Genomic DNA, 22,418 nt, shown 5'->3' with positions numbered 1-22,418 from the left:
ACTGCCTTCCTGGGCCACATCAGAGAGCTGGACTGGAAGAGGAGCAACCGGGACAGAATCCGGCACCCCAACTGGGACTAGAACCCGGGGTGCCGGCGCTGCAGGCGGAAGATTAGCCTAGTGAGCCATGGCAAGCAGCCATCTCTCTTCCCTTCTTGAACTTGACTGCTTGCTTTCCTTGCAGACTAACTTTTTTTTTTTTTTTTTTGACAGGTAGAGTGGATAGTGAGAGAGAGAGAGAGAGAGAGAGAGAGAGAGAGAGAGAAAGGTCTTCCTTTTGCCGTTGGTTCACCCTCCAATAGCCGCCGCCGCTGGCGTGCTGCAGCCGGTGCCAGGAGCCAGGTGCTTCTCCTGGTCTCCCATGCAGGTGCAGGGCCCAAGGACTTGGGCCATCCTCCACTGCCTTCCCGGGACATAGCAGAGAGCTGGCCTGGAAGAGGGGCAACCGGGATAGAATCCAGCGCCCCAACTGGGACTAGAACCCGGTGTGCCGGCGCCGCAAGGCAGAGGATTAGCCTGTTAAGCCATGGTGCCGGCGCAGACTGACTTTTAGGCATAAATATCTTACTGCATTTCCTTCACAAAGTCTAAGATGGCAGAGAGAGAAAGAACAGATGGTTGGGGCCGCTGTTGTGGCATAGCAGGTAAAGCCACTGCCTGCAATGCCAGCCATCTCATATGAACACTGGTTTGTGTCCCAGCTGCTCCACTTCCAATCGAGCTCCCTGCTAATGGCCTGGGACAGACAGAACTCGCATTGGCTGGTGAACTCCCCAAGTACCCACGACAGCTGAGGCTGGGCCAGGCTAAAGCTGAGAACTGGGAATGCAGTCGGGTCTCCCACGTCCCCGTTAATCTGTAAGATGTGAGCTATCTCCTCTCCTGCCACTCTGTGCAGACTGACCCTAGCTGCAGTTATGCCCACAATGCTTGCCGCCCCAGCCTGGAAGCCCATGTGTCAGTTTTCCTAGTAAACTCTTACTCTCCTATGGAGCTCGCCAGGGGCATGGAGCTAAGAGAAGGGTGGAAAATTGACTCTCTTTTGTGTATCGAGTATGCAGTATTAGCTTCCTGTTGCTGCTGTGACAAATGAACACAAATCTAGTGGCTTAACTCAACACAGACTTATCCTCTAAGGGTTCTGTAAGTCTGAAGTCTAAAATGGAGGCACTCAGCATGGCTGGCTGCTTCTGGCGCTGCCTGCACCCCTTAGCTTGTGGTGCCTTCCTCGTGTCACTCCAAATTCTTACTTCTCCCATCTCCTACAACTGACATCTGCCCCCTCTAAGAAGGACCCTGTGATTACCATGTGCTCACTTGATTGTCAGGGGTGATCTCCCCATGCTCAGAGTCACAGGTCCTGGGGACTAGGATGTAGATATCTTTGAGAGCCACTGTTCAGCCTATGCCAAAGTATGTAGAATTACTTTTTCATGTCTGTCTGTCCAGGGGAGTTATATCTGGGCAATTTCATATGGCTCAGCCTGATCTAAACATTTATTCCTTCAGCACGCTTTGTTACCCCAAGAGACAAAAGCTCTCCTAAATCACTTGCAGTAGCTGGGCTAGGGCATGATTCTGGAGGTGAGGAGAGGATTCCGAAAGGAGTTTGTATGGGGGCCAGTGCTGTGACCTAGCAGTTCAAGCTTCCACCTATGATGCCAGCATCCCACATGGGCACAGTTCAAGTCCCAGCTCCTTCACTTCTGATCCAGCTCCCTGCTAATGCCCCTGGGAAAGCATTGGAAGATGACCCAAATGCTTAGGCTCCTGCACCCATGTGGGAGACCCAGATGAAGCTTCTGGCTCCTGGCTTCAGCTTAGCCCAGCCCTAGCCATTGCTTGCTTGCTTTCTCTCTCTCTCTATCTCTCTCTCTCTCTCTAATCAACACTGCCTGGGAGGGCCATGCTCAAGGCCATTGGTGTGCTGAGCACCCCAGGGAGTCCCACGTGTCCTTGGGGGGTGTTTCCAGGCTTAAAGCACCGAGCCAACTCACCCAGTAGTGGGGATAGGTGAAGCCACTCGTACAGGGTCCTTCCTAGATTGGAGTGCAGCCTCCTGCCGCGCCTGCATCATCACAGCCGGCAGGGAGACGAGAGGGGAATACAGAGATCCTCCTGTGGGGTTGCTGGAGACTTAGGAACACCATCCCCCTTGAAGAATTACTGCTTGATGTTATTTGACCTAAATGCAGATTTTTGTTTTGTTCTAATAGACAAGATGAAAAGATTTCTTTATTTCTATTTGACAAGATGGGAGAAAAGGTACGGCCCCACCACAGGCTGCAGGCTGTGCTGTTGAGCACATTCCCACCTGCACCTGCTGTCTGTGATTTCACAGGAGATGGGGCCATGCAGCCTGCTTCCCGGGGTGGGGTGGGGGGAGGGAGAATGCACTGCCACACACGTGTGACATGGGTTTGATGTCTTTAAACAAATAGCAGTAACAAAGCTTAGTTTTTTTATTGTGACAAAATATATGTTGCAGTTTTAACCATTTTAACCGTTCCTAAGTATACAGTGCAGTAGCAATAAGTAAATTCACATCATCGTGCAACCATCACCATCCATTTCTAGAACACGCTCATCTTCCCATCAATGTTGAAACCTTACTAATGAAATTAAAGTGTGAAATTCAGGGTCTTTGCTGTACACTTCCATGAGGTGACAAAGGTACAGGGTTACATAACCTCTGCCTCCATCAAGATGCGAAATTGTCCCAAATCTCCCCCAAGTTCCTTCCTGCTCCCTCATGGTCACCCCCTCCCACAACCACAACCCTTGCAACCACTTTTTTTTTTTTTTTTTTTTTTTGCTTTTTCTTGTCTTTTCTAGAAAGCCATATAACAGAACCATACAATATGCAGTCCTTTTAGGTCTGGTTCTTTCCAGTTAGCATCCTGTGTCGACATTCTTCTCCGTTGCTGGGTGAGTCGGTGTTCCTTCCTTTTCATTGCTGAGTAGTAGTCCACTGTAAAAATGAACACTTCTTTCTTTACCTATTTGCCAGTTGACTGGAGTTGCTTCTAGTTTTGGGCAATCAGACATAAGGCCTATAAATATTAATACAGGTTTTGTGTGAACCTGTGTTTTCGTTTCTCTTGGGTAAATCCCTAAAAGTGAAATTGCTGAATGCTACGTTTTGGATCTAAAAGGTTCGTGATTAAGGGCTTGGTCCCCAAGTTGGGGGAGGTGGTGGGAGTTTTGAAAGGCAGGGCTAAGTGGGAAGTCCTCGGGATATTGGGGGCGTGCCCTCAGAAGGGACGGTAGGACCCCAGCGTCTCTTTCTTTCTGACATCTTGTGTGGATATGGAACCTCTTCCCTTCACGCTCACTCCTGCCATGATGTGCTGCCATCCACCTCCACATCAGAGGCCAAACCAGTCTTGACCTGTGAGCCTTTAAACCATGAGCTAGAAGACCTTCTCTTCACAAAGCTAGCTGTCTCGGGTGTTTCGTTATTGTGATGACAAACGCGCTAATGCACTCAGTAATATGGGAAATGTCGCTCAAGAAGCTGCCAAGCCAGTTTGCAAAGTGGCTGAATGGTTTAGGATTTGCATCAGCAGTGCATGACCTGTACAGTTGCTCAGAATCCTCGTTAGCATTTGGTATGTCAGATTTGGGTGGTTTTTTTTTTTTTTTATTGTTGTTTTAGTTTTTATTTATTCAAAAGTTACAGAAAGAGAGAGATCTGCCATTTGCTGGTTCATTCTCCAAATGGCTGTAGCAGTTAGGGCTAGGCCAGGCTGAAGCAAAGAGCCAGGAGCTTCATCTGGGTCTCCCTTGCAGGTGCAGGGGCCCAATGACTGCTTCCTCCGGAGGGGGCCGATGCTCTGTGCTCTTGTGGCAGAAGACGGAAGGGCAAGTGAGCCTGCGTGGAGCCTTAATCCTGTTCATGGGAGGAGGAGCCCTGGCAAGGTTATCATGTGTTTAAAGTCCCCCCCACCCCTGTCTCTTAATCCTACCACATTGGCCATTAAGTTTCTTTTTTTAAAAAGATTTATTTATTTATTTGAAAGTCAGAGTTACACAGAGAGAAGGAGAGGCAGAGAGAGAAAGAGAGAGAGAGAGAGAGGTCTTCCAGCCACTGGTTCACTCTCCAATTGGCTGCAACTGGCCATTAAGTTTCAAATCTAAATTTTAGAGGAGACACATCCAAACACAGCACCCATAATCCAGCCGTGGATGGTAACCACTTTCAACGTATTAACCTATCTCCCTTCTGTATGCGTGTCCTTTACAAAGTTTGGATCCTACTATATATAAAATTTGCATCTTCCCTTTAGCTACTTAATACCATAGGGTAAGTACTTGCTCATACACTTTTAGTAAGCATATTTCTTAATTAAAGTTTCTTTTAATAGTTGTCCTTATCACAGAGATAAACAAACCTATTGTGTAAAAGTAGAAAATACAGACAAGCAAAAGAATAGCATGGAAAATATCCTTAATCTTAATATAGGCAGCAAGTTGCCTACATTCTTTAGGATGCTTACCTCTGAAAGTATGTGCACGCATAATTTTACTGACTAAATATATACAATCATGTGAATATTTTACAATTGGCAGGATTAAGGCTTCATGCAGGCTCACTTGCCTTTCTGGATTGGATCGATGCAGCTCCAGCTGTTGCTGCCAACTGGGGAGTGAACTAGCAGATGGAAGACCTCTCTCTCTACCTCTCTGTCTCTCCTTCTCTCTGTGTGTAACTCTGACTTTCAAATAAATAAATAAATCTTTAAAAAACAAAACAAAACTATGCATCAGCTTTGACTCATTACCATCCCTCTTAGGACTCTACCCCAAGAAAAAATTTGAAATCTGGAGCTGTACCAATCTAAAGCCAGGAGCCAGGAGCTTCTTCTGGAACTCCCACACAGGTGCAGGGGCCCAAGAACTTGGGCCATCTTCTACTGCTTTCCCAGGCCATAGCAGAGAGCTAGATCGGAAGTGGAGCAGCCGGGACTAGAACTGGCGCCCATATGGGATGCTGGCCACAGCTCTGGCCCCAGCTAATGCATAGCTTTAACACTCCTTAGTCTCTGGCTACTACATTCCTCTCTAGGTAGGCTGGATAATTTATTTTATCTTTTGTAGCACTTGTTTTTTAACTCTTTTTTTTTTTGAGTGTGACAATTTGATTGGTGAATCATGACATCTCAGTATTGACTTTTATTTGTATTTGATTTCTATTGAGTTAAAACATTCCCACCCCAATGTTCACTATCCTGTATAATTACCTCTCTTATGACTTTTCTGGTTACTCCTTTTACTTAGAAGTTAGCATCTCTATTAGTGAGCATACTAAGGCATAGTCACCTTTCGGTGGAAAATATCACAAGGTCCTGTCAGTTTGACATCTTCACTATTTATTATAACATGTGGAGGAGACAAGGAAAATGTATTTCCATCAATCTTTGTGTTGTTGCCTCTTGATTTCATGAAAAATAAGAAAGACAAAGTAGATTTTTTTGACCTTTGAATCCTTCAATTACCGTGCCAAGCTTTTGAGACTATTAAGACATAAATATTCTTTATAGAAAATCATGTCCTTCTTAATCCATGATTGATACCTTGCACTGAAGTAGCATGAGAACATACAAAAGAATTGTTTCAGAGAACACAAACATAAATAGATGGGTTGTCAAATATGTTTAGACAGAAAACAACAAAGAGAGAACATAATTTACCTCTCACAGATGTCTTGACAAAGTCACAGTAGGCACCTAACACCACTTTTTTTTTTTTTTTTGGTTATGGTCCTGTTTGAGCGTGGTGATGCCACCTGCTGGCGGCCATCAGCACTGCTAGTGAATGGCTCCCCGAGAAAGGACAAGTTTTAGAACAGCCAAAGTTGCAACTGAGTATTTAAACATATTTTGAACTTTTAATCATATTTCTGGATAATCTGTAATGTAATTTATAAACATAAATTCTTAAAGATGGGCTGTTAACTAGATTAACAGTTCATTAATGTTCCAAAGCAAGCCAAATCCACAATTTGATTCTCTAACCTCATTTCTAAACGTTGCAGTAATTTGATGATGATGATGGTGATGGTGATGATAAGGAACAGGTAGAGAGCATGTTGATGGTGTACAAAGTTCCTTGAATAGCAGCATTATTAGAGTCCTTTACAGAATGGCTGAATTTATTAAGGAAGCCATCAGATTGAATGTTGCACACTTTTTCTTTGTTCCGTTTATTCAAAGGGAAAATAGGGGAGTCGGTAGGGGGTGTTCAGACCAGCCTGGGTATGTATATCCTGCTTTAGAAAAACAAGGTTTTCAAAACTCGCATTCACAAGGTGGGTAATTTAACATTAGAACTTGATTGATTGCATACAAAAGAATTTTTCAGTGTGGGAAAATATGCTTTATATAAAGTCTTTTAAATATCAGCCCTTTTTATTCATTTAAAATAACTGAGTTGACACATTTTTCATAATATCATTCGTTTTTCCCCCCAGTGCAGCAACACCAGTATCTTAAAACTAGTTTGAAATGCAAAATCTTATTCATTCTGCATTCTCTTTGATTCTCACATGCAAATTTTGCAGGGGCTAAATGGCGAAAAAGGAGAGCAAAGAGAGATGCGTCACACTGCAAGCCTGTTTCTAAGTGACTCGTCAGATACCTGCCTCTTAGTGCTCAGTGCAAGATGCACATCCTGCTTTTCCTCTCCAGTTAGATTTTTTTTTTTTTTTGCAATAAATTTCCTGCTGGGAGAACATGAGGGCTGATCTATGGAGGCTGAGCAAACCCATTTAGGCCACTTAAACATTGCAATCTACCTGTCACCGCTTAAGTCTGTGAAGCAGCTGATGAGTTGCAATTTAGAAAGACACGCCTGTTTGGACAGTCAGGTTCTCAGCTTAATGATGCACTTAGTCTAAGGCTGCTGTACTCAGTCCATCAAATGAGTGTTAAAAATGAAAACAAAACCAAACCGAGTGAGCTTTGGGAACCAAAGCATGCACATAACCCCGGGCTGTCAATTCACTGTGTTGTGATGTTCATGTTTTCAGTGCATGACAGCCCTTCTCGTAAGGCTCCACCACCAGGTAACCTGGAGGAATACAGAGACCCGGGGTGCTTAGCAAAGACAGTTGGGCTGCTCAGCACCGCCAGGCATTCGTGGGCTGGAAGCTGCAGTTCTGAAGGAGCCCCCTGCTCCTGTGACAGCTGCTGTGTGATGTGTCAATGGCTGGAGCCACAGAGACTAGGGGGACCGGGTAGCCACGAAAGGACAGTGTTGGAGTTGAGGGATGCTCAGCAGAGATGATTACGCTTCAAAAATCTTGCCTGCTTTGGGCAGCCAAACAGCATTGCCCATCAACACTAAATAGAAAGCAAAGCCAAGCTAACTTCACAGAGCATCGCGGTGGGGATTCAGAGGTAACTGAATATGTGCATATTTCAAGATGCAAAATGTGTGTGAATAATTTTGGAACAGTTTTGCATCTGCACTGCCTTTTGAAGCTCCCTCCGATACAAAATGCAGTCATTTTCCTAACCACTCAGTTGGTTTATGGATCTGGTTGGACAAAAGAGTAGAACTATGAAAAATGACTCTGACAAGCATTCCTTTCATCTGCAGGCAGTAAACCAGCTTTAAAGTGTGATTAAAACATTTGAAACAAATACCAGAGCTGTGGGCTTAACAGCAGCCCTGGATGTGGGAATCCCACGAGGAAAACCCCCCAGGGATTTCCCCGGTGTTCCTCAGAGCCAGGAACGGATGTGTTCTGAGAACTGTGGCTTCACATCTTAAGCCTGAGTCTTGACTATCCCTCACCACCTTTTTGTAACCACTGTGTTTTAAAATTTCTTTTTTTAAAGATTGTATTTATTTATATGAAAGGCAGAGTTACAGAGGAGAGAGAGAGAGAGAGACGAAGAGAGGTCTTCCATCCAGTGGTTCATTTCCCAAATGGCCGCAACAGCCATGGCTGGGCCAAAGCCAAGGGGCTGAGCTCCATCCAGGTTACCCATGTTGGTGCAGGGGCCCAAGCACTTGGACCACCCTCCACTGCTTTCCCAGGTGCATTAGCAGGAAGCTGGATCAGAAGTAGAGCAGCCGGGGCTTGAACCAGCATCCATATTGGATGCCAGTGTGGCACATGGTTGCTTAACCCAGTGCACCACACACTGGTACCTCATAAACATTGTTTCAAGGTGCACAATTTATATCTAAGAACTAATTGTTTCCCTTGCCCTTCAGCCTAAGTTTTACAGCCTTTTGGATCCAGGCATGCTTGTTCCAGAAGTCCCTGCCTCCTTGCAGTCAAGGCCATGGGCTCAGATTGTGAGTATGTGGGTGTGTGTGAGTGTGTGTGTGTGTGTATGTATGTGGGTATATGTGTGTGTTGTAGGGGCAGGCAGGGATTGGCTGAAAGAGATGACAATGCCTGAACCTGTTCAGGCTGCTGTAAGAAAGTGCCGTAGACTGAGGGCCTTATCAACCGCAGGGATTGTACCTCTCACAGTTCCGGAGAGCTGACGTCAGAGCGCCGGCGTGGTCAGGGTCTGGCAAGGGCTCTCTTCCAGGGTGCAGGTGGCCGCTTTCTTTCTCTGTCCTCACATGGTGGCCATGGTACGGTAGCGAGGCAGACATTAGCCTGTGTGTAAGAAGGGCCCAAGAAAATGGGGATTATTAAAGAAAATTTTTTTTTTTTTTGGTAGTAGAACTAGGAAACAAGGCCTGACAGCAGACAGCAGATTACACCCACAGTAATTGCTCTTGGTCAACAGCTGTGTTAGATGGGGTTCAGCCCTCTCCTGGGGCCAGCTTAGAGGAGTCTCCCCTGCCCTGCACCAAGGGGGCTGTTAGCTCTGCAGCACTGTGCTGCTTAGGTCCAGAGACCTCACAGCCAGTCATTTCCCAACAGAGGCTGGAGGGGTGAAGTGAAGTGGGCTGGGGGATCCTCTATTCACACCAGTAAAAGAACTCCAGTCCGAAGCGGACTGGGCGCCCGGCTCTTTCCTGAGATACTTGCATGGTCTACCAGATGTACTCCTTTTCCGTACACCTTGCTACTTGGCTTTCCACATTTCATGTCTGGATTCTCTCTTTCGCAAAGACAAGAACCTCTGAGCAGCCGTCTCCGGGAACGGCAGGAGCAGGGTGTCTCTCTAGGGTCTCTTTTGTAAAGGCGCTCATCCCACCGCGGAGGACTCTACCTCGTCTCCTGGGACCTTCAGTCACAAGGGAACTGGGTCCTGATGCAAGCCGTACACTCACCGAAGCCTGGTCTGACAGTCACCTCGCCCTCCTTCCTCCCTCCCGCCTCTGTGTGACTTCACTTCCTTTCTCAGGCCACCCGGGATGTCAATGTTAACCTCATGTCACTGATTTAATCTGTGCGGGGTACCCTGCGCGATGCTTTCCTAGTGGTTTGAAAGCAGAGAAACTCTGAGTTTGCCCGCATTCCTGCTACAAGAGCAGCCTGAATATCTTTGTAGAGCTCTTTCCTTGAAACTGCCTACCTTGCCCTTCCATGCAAAATTCTGTATTTTGCAAAGACTCCAACATTGAGCCAAATTCCCCATCACTGGGCTCCGCTTGAGAATAAGAGATATAATTCTCTACGTTTGCAAGGCCAGAGCTGGCACCGTGACACTATGGGTTAAGCTACCAGCATCCCATATGGGTGATGGTTCAAGTCTTGGCTCCTCCACTTCTCATCCAGCTCCCTGCTAATGCACCTGGGAAGGCAGCAGAAGATGGCCCAAGTACTTGGGCTCCTGCACCCACATGGAGTCTCAGGTGGAGTTCCTGTCTCCTGGCTACAGCCTAGCTCAACCCTGGCTATTGTGGCCATTTGGGGGAGTGAACCAGCAGAGGGAAGATTCTCTGTAATTCTGCCTTTCAAATAAATAAATCTTTAAAAAATAAGTCTACAAAGCTGCATACAGATATGTACTCAGGTTTTGAGGCTATGTATCCAAAACTACAAAATCTGAAATTCTCCTAAACCTGAAAAAATGTGTAAAAGATTCCTTTTATTTATTTATTTGAAAGGCAGAGTAACAGTGAGAAAGGGAAAAACAAAGAGAAAGATCAGTCTCATCTGCTTGTTCACTCCCCAAATGACCACAGTAGCCAGGGCTGGGCCAGGCTGAATCCAAGAGCCAGGAGCTTCCCCCAGGACTCCCCATGGGTGGCAGAGACATAAGTACCTGGGCCATCATCTGCTGCCTTCCCAGGCATACTCGCAGGGAGCAGGAAGGGAAACAGAGCAGCCGGGACTCAAACCACTGCTCTGATACTTGATGCTGGAGTCACCAGTGCCACAAGGCCGGCCCTAAAACCTGAAAACTTTTGAGAGCTGATGCAATATCAGAAGTGGAACATTCCACATTTGACCTCAAATGGCAGGCTGCAGTCCAAATGCAGGTGCAGGAAAAATATTGCATAAAATTACCTCAGGTCATGTAGATAAGGTGTACATAAACTATTCTCTGTCTCATAAATCTATAATGTGTGTCTTGCAAAATGAATGGTATATCTCATTGGATGTTTGGATTTTATTATTTTTTTTCCTCTGAGGTCATTCACTGAAGTACTTATTTTTAGGAAGACCCTGGATTTAGAATTCTAAATACTATTATTTCTTTAAAACCTTTGCTTCTGCAGAGTGTGGCTGTGTCAAGAGAACTGGCGCTGACTCCTTGCTCGCTTTGCTGCTGTGGGAATGAGTGGAGAGAAGGCAAACGAGAGCAGGCAGGGCCTGCTACAGCGAGGAATCGGCCCGCACCACCTGTGCCTGGCAGGGACTCCACGGCAGGTAGGGAAGTGGGAAAGCTCCGTGGTGGAGAAAGGGAAGGCTCTGGCTGTGCCTGGTGGGAAGCTCTTGGCCCCCAGGGAGCTGGAGGTGGCTCATTTGAAGCATGACGTCCTGTGTGGCTGGTCAGGGAGCACATTTGGTTTCCTCTGGTTGGCCTCACGTGGGAAGAGAGGACAAAAATAAGGGAAGGGAAGGTGGTGGTTGGCCATTCTGTCCTGGCCAGCCGCTGGTGATTGTCAGCTATAAAACCCCGTGGTACAGGGGTCAGGGTTTGGCTTACTGAGCTGGTTACTTGAAATAGTGGCCTGACTTCCCCCAAGTCTGGTTCGCAGACAGGCGGCAGGCTGGGGTCCTGAGCTGGTTACTGCTTCCTGGGCAGGTTGTAGCAGACGGTGAGCAGGAGTTTGGGTTCGGTGGATGGCCTGGCCATTGTCCACCCACCTACCCAGGCTGTCACCCCTGACTGCTTCTCTGGCCTTCCACACCCCCGTGATTGACTTGGCTTTCCATTCTTTCATATGTGAGATTCAAGTGTGTAGAGAGACCATCTTTGTTCTATTTGCCAGTTAGAAAATACTGTAAAAAATAAATACAGTGGCCGGCGCCGCGGCTCACTAGGCTAATCCTCCGCCTTGCGGCGCCGGCACACCGGGTTCTAGTCCCCGTCGGGGCACCGATCCTGTCCCGGTTGCCCCTCTTCCAGGCCAGCTCTCTGCTGTGGCCAGGGAGTGCAGTGGAGGATGGCCCAAGTGCTTGGGTCTTGCACCCCATGGGAGACCAGGATAGGCACCTGGCTCCTGCCATCGGATCAGCGCGGTGCGCTGGCCGCAGCGCGCCAACCGCGGCGGCCATTGGAGGGTGAACCAACGGCAAAGGAAGACCTTTCTCTCTGTCTCTCTCTCTCACTGTCCACTCTGCCTGTCAAAAAATAAAAAATAAAAAATAAAAAATAAAAAAAAAAAATACAGTGGCAAGATCGACAGCTTCCTGTGTGCTCAAGGCTGGGGGGACGCCTGCACCAGTTGCAAACACGTGACGGTTCTGCCGGAGCCTCCTCTGATTAAGCACGGACTGTCAGGGACTGGGAGCGTCCAGCCTGGGACCCTCACCTCCCATGGAAGGAAGCACTGCGCAGGGAGGGGAGGGGATTGCAATGCTAGGAAGGGCCAGGTTGGCTGGCGTTGTCCAGACGGAGTGGATGCACAAAGCTCCTGGGACTGTGTATGTACGGACAGTGCCTGAGAGTCCTCGTTTCTCATCCTCCCGATGCTGCTGCTGCTGGCCATCCCCTGCCCCAGGCTTAGCCGCCCAGCACCCAGGGGTCAGCATGCAGGCTCTGCAGGAAAAGAAGCAGATACCCTCTTCCTGGAGATAAATAGACCAGACCACCAAACTTGAAACCACTGGGGACTAATTAGGTGCTTATGGGGAGATTCTCAGCGCAGTGGGGCTGGAAGAACAGGGTCTGTGAGCTAATAGTCCTACAGGAAGAGCTGCAGGGCTGTGCTCGCACTTCCGACGACCACTGGATGAACGGACACCTCACTTGAGCACAGATGTTATTACCTGGGGAGGGGAATGCCACATCTGGGCGCAGAGCTCAGGTGCATCTCTTTGCCACAGGGACCGTGACTGGCAAGGCAGGGGCGACTTGCCTGCGTTTGGCTTCCTGCTCCCGCCCCTGCCCTGATACCTTTCTCCTGGGCTCAGGGCATGGAGAGTCAGCCGTGCCTTCCAGACATTCTCACTGCCCCCACGTCTCCACGGCACCCTGTGTTTCTCAGCCCCTACAGTGCTTCCTGAGTGCCTCCTTGGCTTGGGAGCATCTGGCCCAGCGGCTGGCCACTGGATCTCCATTACAGCAGATGCCGGGGACCAGCACACCTCCCAGTTAGGGTTCATTTTACTGCCCACTGGTGCGTACATTCTGCTTTGTCTACTCAGTACTTTAGGCCAAAGCAACTGCTTTTCTAAGCGACAAAATTAGACCCCACTCATTAGAATTTGGAAGTTGGGGCCAGCGCTGTGGCTCACTTGGTTAATCCTCCACCTGTGGCGCTGGCATCCCATATGGGCGCCAGGTTCTAGTCCTGGTTGCTCCTCTTCCAGTCCAGCTCTCTGCTGTGGCCCGGGAAGGCAGTGGAGGATGGCCCAAGTGCTTGGGCCCCTGCACTCGCATGGGAGACCAGGAGGAAGCACCTGGCTCCTGGCTTCGGATTGGTGCAGTGCTGGCCATAGCGGCCATTTGGGGAGTGAACTAATGGAAGGAAGACCTTTCCCTCTGTCTCTCTCTCCCACTGTCTATAACTCTGTCAAATAAAAAAAAAAGATAAAAGATAAAAAAGAATTTGGAAGATGATGACAAGAATGATGGCAAAATGCTCCTTACTTTTTTCTTTTAAATGTATGTATTTATTTGAAAGGCAGAGTTACAGAGAGGCAGAGGTAGAGAGAGAGGGGTCTTCCATCTGCTGGTTCACTCCCTAGATGGCCACAACAGCCAGAGCTGCGCTGATCCAAAGTCAGGAGCCAGGAGCTTCCTCTGGGTCTCCTACGTGAGTGAAGGGACCCAAGGACTTGGGCCATCTTCTACTGCTTTCCCAGGCCATAGCAGAGAGCTGGATCAGAAGTGGAGCAGCTGGGACTTGAACCAGTGCTCATATGGGATGCTGGCGGCAGCTTAACCCACTACGCCACAGTGCCGCCTCTGCACTCCTTGTTTTAAAAATGTTATTAATTTACCTACAGATTGCTAACACTGTACTGAGAAATGTCACAATAATGGCATTCAGGTATTTAGAGTGATGTGCCCAGTGCTTTCAGAACGAGACACTACTGCACACATCTCACTAAGTCACAAGTCATCCTTCTAATTAGCCTCCACTCTCCTTCTCTGTCCCCTCCCACTCACTCTGGGGGAGGAGCCTTGCTGCTCCCCACATTAGGCCAGGTGTACCTGTAAGGTCAGCTCAACCCTGAAAGAGGCATAGACTTTCTGGTCAACCTGGAGGAAGGAACACAATATATAACATGATATATATCCATTTGTCCATTTGGGCTTTTAAGACTGCTGTGCTACTTCCATAAATATTAAAAGGAAACTTGATATCACCCCGATCTGATCTCTCTCCCTTTCTGTCACTCTCTCCTGCTCTCTCTCTGTACTCCTGTGTAGACTGACAAGTCAAAGCATCAATCAAGAGAAAAGGTGAGTTCACCCCCTCCCTTATAAAGACTTATATATTTATTTGAAAGGCAGAGTTAGAGATTTTCCATCCATTGGTTCATTGCCCAAAGGACCACAAGCCAGGAGCCTATAATTCCTTCCGGGTTTCCTATGTGGGTGCAGGGACCCTGGTACTTGGACCATTTTCCACTGCATTCCAAGGCTCATTAGCAGGGAGCTGGATCAGAAGTGGAGCAGCCGGGACTCCAACTGGCACCCACAGGGGATGCTGGTGTGGCAGATGGAGGCTTAACCCAGAGCACCGTAACTCAGGCCCCGAGATGAGCCCCTTAAAGAGGAGTGCAGTGGACACCAGAGCAGGAAGAGGGTGGCTGATCTGCCGCCTTCCCTGCCTCCTGACTCGGTTTCAGTCAGAGCCATTGCCCACTGGGCGTGCCTTCAGCGAGAGCCCAGGTCAGTGTCAGCGATGGTAGGACCAACGTTGCCTGAGATGGGAAGGTTTTCTGCCCTTGGATTTCTGAAGGCCCAGGCCGGATACATTTTCAGGAAGGATGAACCAAACATCACACAGCTTTCTTTTCAAAGGAAGCAGGGAAAGCATGCAAAATGCAAATACAACATTGTTTATGATGCATTCGAACATTATTTCGCTAATGTGAGCTCCATTAAACGCAGCCGTACAGAGCCTCGGGCAATGGGGCGCATATGGTTCTGAACTCCTGCTACAACTGAGATTAGAATTGAGGTCGGATCCAGTCACTGCCCTGCTGCTGGGGAAGTTTAATGATAGTTAGAGATGCTTAGTGGGTAATTTGCCTTGTCAGAGTCTCAGTTCCCAAGGTCGCGAATACTGCCGCGTGGGAGCCTGCAGAACATGACAAGTCAAATCACGTTGCGTGACAAATTATGAGACCAGCTCACATTCCATCAGAAGAAAAGACCTTTTATGCCAACTTTTGTTTTCCATGGCTTTAAGGACAATTAATGAAATATTAAAACTCGAGATGCTCTTGGAGTTCATTTAGCAAATATCCCCCTCATTCTGTTATTGAGAGTCCCAAAGACTTTGAGACTTGTTCAAGCAAATCAGTTATTGTTGCATCGGAAACATGCCGCAGTGGGTGTCTGCCATGTCCCAGGCTGGCACTGCCCGGTGCTGAAGGAAGGGGGAGCAGCCCCAGGAGCCCTATCTCTGACGTCCGTGGTCAGAGGCCAGGCCCAGGCTCATTCCTGAGGGCAGGAAAGTACTCCAGGAAGGCTTCCTGGAGCAGGTGGGGCATAGCTCAAGTCTCTAAGGACGGGGAGCAGCTGGGACAGGTGGTGAAGGTGAAGGCTTGTGTATAGACCCCCGGAGGAGGTGACACAGAGACAGGCAGCTCGGGCTTCATCCAGAGCTTGGGTTTTGTTCTCAAGGTGACGTGGGCACCGTGAGTGCAGTTTGGGTCTTTGGACCTTTTCCTCATGGTCAGGTTGACTTGTAGAAAGATGAGTGTGGAGTGGGTTGCAGAGGCTAGAGTCAGGGAGGAACTAGGATGATAAACCCATAGAAGTGTAGAGGGGTCGGAGCATAAGGTGCAGTGGAGATGGACTGCACGGGAATGAGGGAGTCGGGTAGCTCCAGTTCTCCATGCTAGACGTCTCATTTTCCGCTCCTGGTCCCCCTGCGCCCTTCCCCACCCTTCTCTGGGTCCTGGGACGATCAAATGGCTACATCTCTGGGTTGTGGTGTCCTCCTCAGGCTGGGCTTGGCCAGTGGGTAACAGCAGCAGCCACAGATCTGCAGGGTGTGGGGACAAGGGGCCGAATGAGTTCTTTCTCCTGGCCTACTCCTGGCTACCTGTGTCTCCCCACCAAAGGCCCCTTTCCCTGTAGCTATCCTGCGTAGGTTCCAGCCGCCTGTGGGGCTCAGGGCTGGTAAAAGCTCCCAGCCTTCCCTGCCCTCAGGCTATGCCACTATTCCTTCTTTTTTTGCTTAAACCATCTCCAGACCTTCATAAAGAACCCCTTTAGTCAGCTCACTTCGAATTACCCAATTTGCACCCACTATTTGTTTTCTTTTTTTTTTTTAAGATATTTATTTATTTGAAAAGCAGAGTGACAGGAGAGAGGGAGAGACAAAAAAAAAAAAAAAAAAAGAGGGAGAAACAGAGATGGGGGAAGGGGAGAGAAAGAAAGATCTTCTATTTGCCTGGTTTACTTCCCAAATGGCCACTATGGCCAGGCTGAAGCTGGGAGCCTGGAACTCCATCCAGGTCTCCCACATGGGTGCAGGGGCCCAAGCACTTGGGCCATCATCTGCTGCTTTCCCAGGCGCATTAGCAGGGAGCTGGATCAGAGCTGGGATGTGAACCAGAAGTCCATATGGTACGCCGGCATCCCTAACAGCAGGTTAACCCACTTTGCTATTTGTTTCCAGCCAGGAGTCTGGCTAATCCTGTCTCTGCCCAGGGTGCCCGAGATGAGATGATGAGCTTCTCCCCGCCCTGCCTCCCGAGCCCTCCTTCCCTACTTGTCCCTTTCTGCGGTGTCAGCGCCTGCACCTGCTCCTGCCTTCCCCCACTCACTGTCCTAGCAAGGCCTGCCCGTAGCCCCTCCTTCTGCTCCTCCTCCCATCTCTTGGGACTCAGGCCACCCTGCAAAGTCTGGACCGGCTCCCCAACTACTTGGGACTTCTCCCCTAGAACACAGCCCTCCAGGCAGGTACATTAAAGAGAGGAAGAGAGCAGCCTCGTCGTCCTTGCTCATTATCATTCTTTCCGGGTGCCTCTTCCAGAAACCTCTTTCCTGGCCTGTCTCTTCCTTACTGCAAACGGGCAAAGCTCACTGGTTCCGGGGCTCTGCCACGTAGGCGTGCTGAGGTTTAGAACACTTGTGCAGGGGCTTTGCTGCTAAGGAGGCATCCTGCACCCTGCGTGGCTGGCCCAGGCGCTCACGCTGCACAGGGAGCCACTCGCGTGGGCGTGGGGTGCCGGGCACAGAGCTGAGGGCCAGTGCCACGTTTGCTCGCTCCACTTTCACAGACCTGTGTGGATCTGCCTAGACACCAAGGCCTTCAGCTGCCGACCATTTATTTAAAGCAAGTGCTTATTGCTGGTTGTGCTTGGGGGCAGAAGGGTCACGTGACCTCCTGCCCAGGAGGTTTCCAATCTAAGTAAAAGAGACAAAACAATTCAATGAAAGAAAAATACATAACCTGGTCAATGAGATGGTGCTGTAACCCTCAGAGGATGAGGTTATTGGCTTTTTCTCTTCTTATTCATTCTTTTTTGCCTGCAGGGTAATCTTTCAACACTGTCCTGCTTCTGAAAACCCTTTAAATGTGAAAGGCTTTGTTAATGCAAGGGTATGGGATGCATTTAAAGTGGAATCTGGTGACAAAGACCGGCTGGCATTGAGGTTGGTTGGCCTTCCAGGCCTCAGGTGGTTTCCAGGGACAACTGTCGGGGATACAGGGTGACTGTGAAACCAGCCCGGGACCCCAGGGGCAAGCCCGACAGAGCCCCCCACCCTGGCTGCCTGTTGCCATGGGGAGGCTGTGACTGCTGTCTGGGGGGAGCAGAGGCACCAAGTTCTTTGCCTTGGAAACTGGGAGCCCTCCCCAGAAGTATCGGGGCAGCACCAGCAGGTCGTGCTCTGCAGGGGGCCACACAGCGAGACACATTCCACCTGCCTGGGTCATGACGGGGAGCTATGAGTGGCGCTGTTCATCCTCGCACCCCCAGGACCCGCAGAGAATGGGCTCCATGGATATCTGGGGGGGAGGAGCAGAGCCAGCCGCAGGATAAACAGCCTGTCTGGGGAGGCTCAGGACGGCGCTTGTGTTCTAAAGGCTCAGTTACGCAGTCTGCGCAGGAAAGAGAACGGCCCTTTCTAGTCCCTTCGCAGAGCACACACAGGCTGGGACCGGGTAGTGCAGATCACAGAGAACGGCTCTGTGCCCCGGGAGGGGCCCATCCTTCTCCCAGCTCCCAGCTCCTGGGTGTCCGGCCACACTGGAGCCCAGAAGGTTTAGTCTGGACTGGAGGTGAAGCCCAGCCCAAAGCTCCCTCCAGACAAGCATGGCTTGGGGCACGCTTTCCTTAGGGGGACAGCCCAGGGGGCACGGGGTGACCACCCCGTGACCACATGGATGCCCTGGGAAAGGGACCGCAGCCAGCAACCGCAGGCCTGTGCCCGCACTTGGTAGAGGCAAGGCCCAGGCGCACGGCCAGGTGTTGGTTCCTGTTTTATGAAGTGGTTTCTGATGTATGATCCTAAGCACCCCTCACATGCCCCCCTCAGATAAAAGTATACATTTACAGGTGAGAAAGGGAGTCACGTGGATACATAGTGACTTATCCTGGCCACGTGACTTATCCTGGCCACGTGGCTTAGAAGTGGGTGTTTCTGAGTCTTGAACCCAAGCCTTCTGTTACCAAATGCTCCTTCCACCGTTAAATCATGTGTGTGGCACAGCCATGGTGGAGACTACAAAGGCGATCCCAGCATGATCAGCCGCCTTTGGAAGGTGGGGAGACTGTGACTTTACATCTACCTAGCTGTAGATGAGAAATGCCCTTGTTTAATACATGTTAGTAAGCTTTCCCTGTCAGACAAGGGCCTGTTCCAGACCCCAGGAGGTGGCTGGTCCTAGTGCCTCTTACCGAGCAGGTGCAGGAGCCCCAAGGTCAGCTGGCAGGGCTTCTTCCCGGGGGGCCTGGCTTCTGAGGATGAGAGGCCAGACTGTGGGTCCTATACAATCCCGGCACTCAATCTTTTAGTCTCTTCCTTTCTGGACCCCTCAAAGGCTCACAGCTCCCCAGCATCCATGCCCTCACCCCCACCAGATAATCTGCTTCAGTCCCCACGCGGACACAGATTGTCCCTCTCAGGTGGTACCCAAGCATCCTCTGGGGGAGGGTGCTAGGCCTGGCTGCCTGCCTGGGATTTGGGAGAGGAGAAAATACAAGGACAGCAATGCACCCATTTTTATCTCAGGCCATGATTCTGCTGCATCACCCTCAGCTCTCGCGTATTCTTTGGGAAGCCAGCACTTCATCTGAGCCAGTAAAAGCCAATCCAAGTCCCAAAGTGTCGTTGAAACTGCGTGTTGACTGGGTGGGGGGCCCCACAGGCAGCTTCTCTTCTCGGGCCTTGCAGGGACGCTGGCCAGAAGCTCCTCCTTGTTTGCATACCCCGCTCTGCCCTGCGTCCTTGGCCTTCACCCCTCGTCACACAGGAAGTCTCACTTCCCCTGCCACCTGAACCAACACCATGGAATCCAGTGACTGAATGCGTCATCACATCCATCCAGTCACTGAGACGCTGTATAAAAATGCTCACCCTTGGGGCCCGTGGGTGGCATAGCAAGAAAAGCTGCATGCCGTGTGGGTGCCGGCTCGAGTCCTGGCTGCTCCACTTCCCATCCAGCTCCCTGCTAATGGCCTGGAAAGCAGCAGAAGATGGCCAAGTGCTTGGACCCCTGCACCCATGTAGAAGACCCAGAAGAAGCTCCTGGCTCCTGGCTTTGGCCTGGTCTAGCTGCAGCCATTGTGGCCATTTGGGGAATGAACCAGTGGCTGGAAGGTCTCTCTCTTTCTCTCTCTCTGAAACTGCCTTTCAAATAGTAAATCTGTACAAAAAATAAAGAAAAAAATTTTTTTAAAAAAACTATGAAACAAGTGCAAAGCACTAGATCCTCTCTTCTCAATGGAGAATGTTCTGTGTATGTCAGTGGGAAAAAGTCTTTTTTTCTGAAGCTTGATCAGTAGCTCAAAAATCATGGCACATTGTAGTTGGCATTTGTTACAGTCAGCCAGTGAGCCTGCACTGGCATCATCACCACTCAGAGTCCACAGTTCACGTTAGGGCTGGTCGTGGGGTTGTGCATTCGTGGCGCAGTACATTTTATGGGTTGGGACAAATGTACAACTGTATGTATCCACCACTAGAGTATCATGCAGAAGAATTTCACTGCACTAAAAGTCCTCTGTTCTCCAGACCTGCTGATTTTTTTAAAAGATTTATTTAATTATTTGATAGGCAGAGCTACAGAGAAAGAGAGAGAGAGAGAGAGCGAGAGAGCTCTTCTATCTGCTGGGTCATTCCCCAAATGGGCCAGGAGCTGGGAGCTTCTTCTGGTCTTCCATGGGGGTGCAGGGACCCAAGCACTTGGGCCATCCTCCACTGCTTTCCCAGGCCATAGCAGAGCTGGATAGGAAGAGGAGCAGCCGGGACACGAATCAGAGTTCATATGGGATGCCGACACTGCAGGCAGAGGCTTAGCCTACTTCACCACAGCGCCAGCCCCTCAACCTGCTTATTTAGCAATAAATGATAATATGTGTTCTTCTTCTGTCACTCTCTCTCTTCTTAGACATGTTTCTTTTTTAAGATTTATTTATCTATTTGAAAGTCAGAGTTACACAGAGAGAGGAGAGTCAGAGAGAGAGAGGCCCTCCATCCAATGGTTCACTCCCCAATTGGCCGCAACAGCTGGAGCTGCACCAGTCCGAAGCCAGGAGCCAGGAGCTTCTTCCAGGTCTCCCATGCGAGTGCAGGGCCCCAAGGACCTGGGCCATCTTCCACTGCCTTCCCTGGCCACAGCAGAGAGCTAGATCAGAAGTGGAGCAGCCAGTGTTGAACTGGCACTCAGCTGGTGGCTTAACCCCCTGAGCCACAGTGCTGGCCCCTTAAGCCTTGTTCTGAAGCCAGTCTTCCCAGCAGCAGTGAAGAAGACACGGGGGCCTGAGGGGATACAGCGGGGTCTCAGATCAGGATGCTCTGTAGCTGTGTGGACAAGAGGGATGTGGCATGGGTAGGTGCTGGTGGACAGCAGTAGATCCATCCCAGAAATATTTAGGAGACAAAACCAAGAGCATTGGGATGACTTAGAGAGGGGGCCTTAGGCCGAGCTGGGTGCTAGGGATGACTCCCAGGTTTTAGGTTGTGTGACAGGTGGGTGGCAGGCCTTGCAGACATAAAGAAAACTGGATGTTCCTGACAGATCCTGAAGTCCTTGGTGACCCAGCCAAAGGGGTCAAGCCTGGCTGATGGGCTGGGAAGACTCTCAGCCACCACTTGGTTTCTACTTTCTGGTTCCTTTGTTCTCTCTAGGGGCCCACTCTCCTCTCTGCATGCTCAGCCTAGCCCCTGGGCTTTCCTCCCACAACTGGGGGCGGGGGCCTGGCCTGGCCTACTGAGTGACCCCTCTAGGGTAAGGGGCTCTCCTCTTTCCGGTCAGCTGGGTCCAGGGCTGGGACTACTTGGGATTGCCGCTTCTGCATTGTGGGCCAGCTGCTCTCTCTAACAGGAGAGTGAAATCATCCCTTGTCTGTTTCTCCAATTAGAATTCACTTAGCTACCACTAACACACACTGAAAACAGCAACGGCTCAGTCCCGGTGGGAGTTAATTTTTATCTTACGTGAAAAAGCGAAAAGTCAACAGTTACAGGCTGGGTGGAAGTTCTACAAAGTGATTAGGGAAAACACTTCTTTTTCTGGGAGGGGGCGCTCATAAAGCTGCCTCAGGATCCAGAATGCTTAATGGCATTCCAGCCATCAGATCCACATTCCAGGGAGAAGACAAGTGGGAAAGGACTGTGGGCTAATGGCAGGGTACAGGGGAAAGCAGAGTTGGGCATGGGGTGGGGAATGAGGTAGCTCCCAAGTATCCTCGCAGGAGCTTGGCAAGGAGGCCTGCTCCGGCCACGACCACCGCAGGAGCTTCTCAGAGGCCCCAGGAGATCCCCTGACCCCACATGCAGCAGTGTGGAGGTCCCGAGGGGCCCAGGGACCTGCGGGCACTCCCATCTTTCCTGCTTTGTGAGGATTTACATTCAGAGCTTTATGGGCCCGAGTCTGTACCCACACTGGTGGGGATTGGGCACAGGTGGGCCTGGAGGACAGAAAGCAGGGTGGCTTCCATGGAGGGAGGGGGAATGGCAAGGGTGAGGGTGGGGAATAAGGCAATTGATGAACCTGGACTGGGCTCAGGTGCAGCACCTGCTGGGGCGGGGCCTAGGCAGTGCAGGTCTCCTGGGTCTTGTGGCTGTCTCTGGGGCCTTTGCATGTCATTTACCTGCTCCCCGCCCAGCAGCCATGAAGAGGCCAGGAGGAGGCAGGCTACAAGGTGATGCTGTGGAAAGGACATGGGACCCACACCACTGCCCACGGTCCTGCTGGTCCTGCTGGCTTTTCCTGCTCTGACCCTGTGGCCTGTGCCAGCCCAGGGCACCCAGGAGCCCAGCGTGGTCTGTGGAGGTGAGTTCACCAGGGGAAATGCTTCCCCTACCCTCCCCACATAGGGCAGGTGCTAGGCAACTCACTTGCCCTGTCACTCCTGGCCTTGAGTACCCAGAGAAGCCCTTTGGGTTTCTGCTTCGGTGTCTGCCAGCCCAGGTCCAGGGACCAGAGCTTGTGGGCAGCTGCCTTGGAGTGTCTGCCCCCAGCTCACAACC

At 50.2% G+C, this 22,418-nt stretch overlaps 1 protein-coding gene across 4 annotated transcripts in view; it reads left to right on the top strand.

The window, feature by feature from the left end:
- Positions 1 to 22,418, top strand: part of CNPY1 (canopy FGF signaling regulator 1) — a 123,205-nt gene that overhangs the window by 34,838 nt on the left and 65,949 nt on the right. For 2 of the 4 annotated variants that reach the window (XM_062192921.1, XM_062192922.1), the window contains exon 2: positions 10,642 to 10,792. In XM_062192921.1, the coding sequence (XP_062048905.1) occupies positions 10,700 to 10,792 (93 nt within the window). In that variant the 5' untranslated portion in view covers positions 10,642 to 10,699. Of the gene's footprint in view, positions 1 to 10,641; positions 10,793 to 22,418 lie in introns of those variants that run through there. The other 2 variants (XM_062192920.1, XM_062192923.1) reach the window with 1 other exon arrangement.

The sequence above is a fragment of the Lepus europaeus genome, chromosome 5 (genome assembly GCF_033115175.1).
Source record: "Lepus europaeus isolate LE1 chromosome 5, mLepTim1.pri, whole genome shotgun sequence".
Taxonomy (NCBI): domain Eukaryota; kingdom Metazoa; phylum Chordata; class Mammalia; order Lagomorpha; family Leporidae; genus Lepus; species Lepus europaeus.
The sequence above is the reverse complement of the archived record's forward strand: the minus strand, read 5'-3'. Positions and strand labels throughout refer to the sequence as shown.